The 5,905-nt window shown below is 53.1% G+C and overlaps 1 protein-coding gene across 1 annotated transcript; it reads right to left on the reverse strand.

Annotated features, from left to right (window-relative positions):
- Nucleotides 1-1,209: 1,209 nt before the first annotated feature.
- On the reverse strand, nt 1,210-5,448 carry FSIP2 (fibrous sheath interacting protein 2; the record flags this gene model as incomplete). Its single annotated transcript, XM_080628132.1, has 4 exons — nt 1,210-1,926; nt 4,540-4,701; nt 4,918-5,043; nt 5,359-5,448. 4 exons carry the CDS (start codon nt 5,446-5,448, stop codon nt 1,210-1,212), a joined length of 1,095 nt encoding a protein of 364 aa, XP_080484258.1.
- Between the last annotated feature and the right edge of the window lie 457 nt (nt 5,449-5,905).

Raw genomic sequence — 5,905 nt, forward strand, 5'->3', positions numbered from 1 at the left:
TGCCATGCCATCACATCTCATATCACACCATATACATGCCATGTAACATCCTGCCACGCAGTTTCATGCTGTGCCATGCCATGCCTGTTGTGCCACAGGCTGTGTGCCAGGCAGTGCTATGTGGTGCCATGCCAGCACACACAGCCAGACCTCAAATTTCACCTTAGCAAAGCAAAACACATCAGAAAGAGCAGGCTGTTATTTTAGGAGCTGATGGAGTCAGACCACCCAGTGCCTGAATCTTCTCTCTTCTAGTTTAAAACCACCCCCTCTGATCCTATCACAACAGGCCCTGCTAGAAAGTCTCTCCCCATCTTTCTCACAGGCCCCTTTTAAGTACTGAAAGGCTGCAATAAGGTCTTCCCAGAGTCTTCTCCAGGCAGGACAAGCCCAGCTCTCTCAGCCGTTCCTCACAAGAGAGATGCTCCAGCCCTCTGATCTGTGGCCCTTCTATGGACCTCCTCTAACTGGTCCGTGTCTTTCCTGCACTGAGGACTGGACACAGACTACAGATGGGGTCTCCCTAGAGCAGAGGGGCAGAATCACCTCCCTCAACCTGCTGGCCATGCTCCTCTGGATGCCTCCTCTGGGTGGCCTCTTGGGATGCAAGCGCACATTGCCATCTCATGTCCCATCTCTCATCCACCAGTACCCCCAAGTCCTTCTACTCCAGGGTACTCTCAATCCCTTCATTCTCCGGCCTGTATCGATACTGGGGTTGCTCCAGTTTAAGTACATGACCTTGCATTTGGCCTTGTCAAACCTGATGAGTTTTAATGGACCCACTTCTTGAGCCTGCCCAAGTCCCTCTGGACAGTATCCCATTCCTTGTGTCAGCTGCACCATTCAACTTGGTATGAAATGGTGGGCAGGGAAAGGAAAGAAGGGAGAAGTGCCTTTGGGATTACGCTGTGCTGTTTTTCCTAATGGTCACTTGCAATACCCTGTTTCGTACTGCATATTATTTGCATTTAAGTCAAGAGCCCAGTGGCTCAGCTGTCAGCAGTGTCAAGTCCCACTGCCTTTGCTACAGACAGCAGCAGGCTGCCTACCTGGTGTGAATAAACAGGCACAAGCAAGCCCTTGGGAATAAACTGTTTATTCTTGGAGCTGCCCAGGGCTTCTGTGGCCCTGGAGACAGACATCTCTTCTAGAGCTAGACATCTCTTCGGGTTCCCAGCTACTTCCCTCTTTGGGCTGCAGGGGCTCCTACAGCCTGTACGAGGCTCCTGCCTGCGCAGGGAGCTTTGGCATGCACTTACTTTTTTTCTTTAACTTCTCCTTCACGGTTTCCAGAACTTCAAGGACAATGGCTCTGACATACTCGATCTCTGCGTCCTGCTGCTCAGCTCTGGAGGCAGTAGCAGGGCCCTGCATGGACGTTGCCTTGCTTGCTTCTGGGATCTGCTGTTTCAGCGGTCTGAGTGATCCTGGCCTTGGCACATCCTGACGATTCAGGAACTTAGAAAACGGACAGCATCCTACGAAGGATGACAACATGCAGCTAACACTCTCAACAGCCTCTGCAGTTGTTTCATTGATACAAGTCTGCAAAGATGCTCTGCTGGAAGCTGCTGGTTCTTCTCCAGATTTGCTCACTAGGGAGGCTCTTCTGGCACCTGGCCCACTGGATGCCAAATGCTCCAACAAGATCTCCAACACCGCTGTCACAATCTCCTGAGCCACCAGTCTAGTTTTGTCCTGGAGATCCATGTAAATCTGCAAAAGCTCTGCCTCACTGGTTCTTGCAAACAACCCTCCTTTGACCCCATGGGGATCCTTCCCTGAGGCATGGTCGGACTGATCCTGCACTGTCACTATCTCAAACTTGTCCTCAGCCGACTCTTGACGCTCCTCCTCTTCTTCAGTCAGTAAAACCTGCAGCTGGGATACGTTCTCAGGCGCTTCTTTGGCACACTCGGAAGGCTAAAATGAGGAGCAGATCATTAGTGAATGTGTTCCTTTGCCTTGGTTTGCTTTCCTTTTCGTCCTCAAAAGAGCCCTGCCCAGACAAAGTCTCAGCAATCAAGCTTGAAAAGCTCTGGTTTCTCCATAGGCCACCCAGCACACAGAGCTTTCTGGTCTTCCATGGCCAGGAGACAAGTGTCATGAGCACTCCTCAGAACCAAGCACTGCCATTTCGCTTAGAGCAAAGGGCACTGTAGCCCCACTGGACCTCAGCACAGTGAACTATTTGCCATGGACCCTGAACTGCAAGCTAGTGGCTGCCTGGGTACTGCTGGTTGTGGCTGGAGGACAGGCCCCTGGGCACAGTGGGTACCCACAGGGGCCGGTACTTCCTATGAGCTCACTGGCTCCAGAAGCAGGATGCACTGGGTTGAATGGAGGTGGGAAAACCATGGAAGGTGCTGCAGCAGGCTTTTTGCTCCAGTCTCTTCTGCCACGGGTCTCAGCCACTCTCAGCTGAGAGTGCTGCCCTGAACCAGAGCAGTCCATTGACCCCTTCTTGAGGCCAAATGCCAAGAATGGTTGTTTTCAGAGCAGAAACAGAAACGATCCTTTTTCTTGTGGCACCTGGTTATTATCTGCCAGCCCAAGGGAATACATTGGCACTAATGAGGCCGCACCTGGAATCCTGTGTTCAGTTCTGGGTCCCCCACTACAAGAGAAACATTGAGGTGCTGGAGTGGGGCCAGAGAAGGGCAACAGAGCTGGTGCAGGGCCTGGAGCACAGTGTGATGGGGAAGGGCTGAGGGACCTGGGGGGTTCAGTCTGGAGAAGAGAAGGCTCAGGGGGGACCTGATCGCTCCCTACAACTGCCTGACAGGAGGTTGTAGGGAGGTGGAGTCAGTTTCTTCTCCCAAGTAACAAGGAACAGGACAAGAGGAAATGGCCTCAAGCTGCACCAGGGGAGGTTTAGATTTGATATTAAGAACAATTTCTCTACCAAGAGTCAGGCATTGGAACAGGCTGCCCAGGGCAGTGCTGGAGTCACAGTCCCTGGAAGTGTTCACAAACAGTGTAGATGAGGCCTCAGTGCCATGGGTTAGTGGTGGACTTGGCAGTGCTGGGGAACAGTTGGGCTTGATGATCTTAAAGGTCTTTTCCAACCTGGTTGATTCTAGGATCCTTTGGACAGGAGGGAGCCTGAAAGTCTACAACGGGCTGCCAGCCTCATGCAAATCTGGGAAGAAGCTGCGAGTCAGGAACAGCAGCGGTCTGAAATTGTCCTCTGCCATCATTTGCCATTCTGCAGTTCGACAGCCTGACTGCCCTGGCAGAAGGAACTAAACCCTTCACTCTGGCATAGACACCACCTCGGGCAAAGTTTAATGTGCCCCACGCTTCTTGTCTCTGACTGCAACCCTCTAACAAGGACACATCAACAACCTCCTCAGCACCAAACAGTGCTTGCAAACACCCTCTCCTGAGACCTGGGTACCAAAGCGCTGCCGCACAGCAGCGGTGGTCCCCAGCATCCAGCAGTTCCTACTCACCACACCCTGTAGTGTGCTGACTGTGTCTCTCCTCTTTCTCAGATGCGTTTTGCAGCTGACCCGCTGGAGGAAGTGTTGCACTTTTTCCAGTGCCTCCAGTCTACCGATCTGTTTCTCAATGACAGCAAAAATCCTGTCAAGAGACAGGAAAGCAGCTGAGGAGGAGCTGCTCTATCTTGCCCATGCCCTTTCCTGTTCTGCCATTCCCATCATCCTGCCCCTGGTTGCTTTGCTGTGGCAGCACTCACAGCAAATCCCAGCTGCCTGCCCAAGGCTCCAAACACAGATTGCACCAATGTGTTCACAGCCTTCCACGAGTGAGGTTTGTTCACTTTCTCTCAGGGACCACAGGTCCTCTTCAAGAGTGAGCGTTACTTGGCCTTTTCTTACCTCTCTCTCCTTGCCCTCTCTCCACTTGGCAACCTCTTTCTTTGCTCGTGCACCAGCCACTCTCGCAGCTGAGAAATGTGCAGCTCATCTGGCAGGTCAGCAGCACCCTCTAATTTGTCCACTTCTTGCCAAAGCTTGTGCTGAAAGGTGACGCAGGTTGTGACTTACTGTTGCTGGACAAGTGTTCATGCTTCTGCATGCTGAGGCATCCCATGGGCCCAGGACAGTGCTCTGCTTCAGCCACGCAACCAGGGCAGAAGAGAAATGCTTCCCTTGCGACCCTGCATGTTTGTAGGGACCCTTCCTGCCCATACCCAGCTCTGCACCAGCTCAGGTAGCAGCAACACCCCGGTAGGTAGCAGCACAGCCCTCACCTCTCCTGCACTGGCTACCTCCCCAGGATGCCACAAGCCCTTGTCACCATACCACTGACCCGTGTCCATGAACACTGCACTTTGCCTACCTCCTCTTGCCTGAACATGTTCTCTGCATCCACCTTGAGCCTGACCAGATGCTGCCTGTACTCATTGAACTGCTTCAATGTGCAAACCACCTATGGAAAGATGAGGGCAGAAATCCCCCAGGAATTGTCAAGCCCGCTACTTGTGAGCTGCAAGCAGTGGCTGCAGCAAGTGCTCTGGGAACCCTGCTTGATAAGGGCTGTTTTTCTCAGCCCAATGTCCAAACCTACTTTGCCATCATAGGTGACACAACCCTCTCTTTTCAGCATCTGCAGGTGGTCCTTGCGATGGTGGTAGGCATGCAGATGTGGATCATGCAGGCTGTTGTATTCCATGCTCAGCATGCGGCAGTAGGGATCTTTCAGGTTGAAAAAACCTGAAGACCGGAAAAGCTGCAAGAGAGGTTTTCAGAGCATGAAGGAGGGAGGAGAGAGCAGCAAAGAAGTACCAACGGCTCCACACCAGGGAGCCAGGAGCTTCCCTCTACCTCCAAGCACTGTCAGTGGGCTACAGTGCCCACTGCAGAGCAGGTGGCCACAAGGACTTCTTTGAATGGTGGGAATCCCATAAAAAAGCAGAGCTTTCCAACCCCTTCCCATTTCCTTTACCTTTCCCCCCAGTATTGCCCTGCAGAAGACAGGCTTGGTGCCGGGGTACACAGGGATCTTGACCCCGAGCGGCAGATCCAGCAGCTGAGTATGTCCTTCTGCCAGTAGCAGTCTCCTGCTCCTGAGCTAAAAAGAGGGAGGCATCAGACATTACCTCCATAAACCTCCCACCCAGATGGCAGTTGGCAGAAAGGCTCTCAGAAGACTCCAACCAAGGGGAGTACCAAGAGCAGCCCAATCAAAAGGGGCTCTCTGCTTCCTCACAGTCCCATCCCTTCCCCAACACCTCCTGCCTGCTTAGCCACAAGCCGGGCTGAGCAGAGAGGCAAGAATCCCTGAAAACCCTTCCCAACCACACTTGGACCCCTCCCAGCTCCTCAAGCACATCAGAAAGCCTTAGAGCAGCCTCACATTTCCTGGGCTGCTGGGCCATGTCCTCACCATCAGCCTGTTACTCCTTTCTGCCCGCTTCCCCTCTGTGCTCGGCTGCATGTCCGTGCCTCCATGGCCAGCAGCGGGAGGGTGCTCCATGGCTATTCCAAGTGTTTTCCTGGGGCTGTAACACTGCGCTGGCACATCTCACTCCAGAGGCACCCAGTGGCAGCCACCACAGATGCTGCTATGTAAAGCACTGCCCATTGTTGCATTGATGCGTTGCCATGTCACTGCCCGGCTGCGCCAGGGACTGCCTGAAGCCCATCTGGCCACGCATTTGGGACACCCGTTCATGTGCATGTGAATAGCATGAAACAGCACAAGAACAAATAGAGGTCCTGCTTGGACAGGAGGCTTTGGACCAACTATAGACAGGGGCTGCTTTGGAAGCTGCGAGAGTGCCTGCAGTGCCCCCTGGCCCGAGTATATGCAGTTTCCCATGCAGGCACTAAAGAGCTGCATTTGTAGAGAAACTCAATCAAAACAGGTAGAAGCTTTACCATCAGCACGTGGGAATTAAGGCAATGCCCAAACCCAGGTCATAAATGAACTC

The sequence above is a fragment of the Psittacula echo genome (assembly GCF_963264785.1).
Source record: "Psittacula echo genome assembly, chromosome: 12".
Classification (NCBI taxonomy): Eukaryota; Metazoa; Chordata; class Aves; order Psittaciformes; family Psittacidae; genus Psittacula; species Psittacula echo.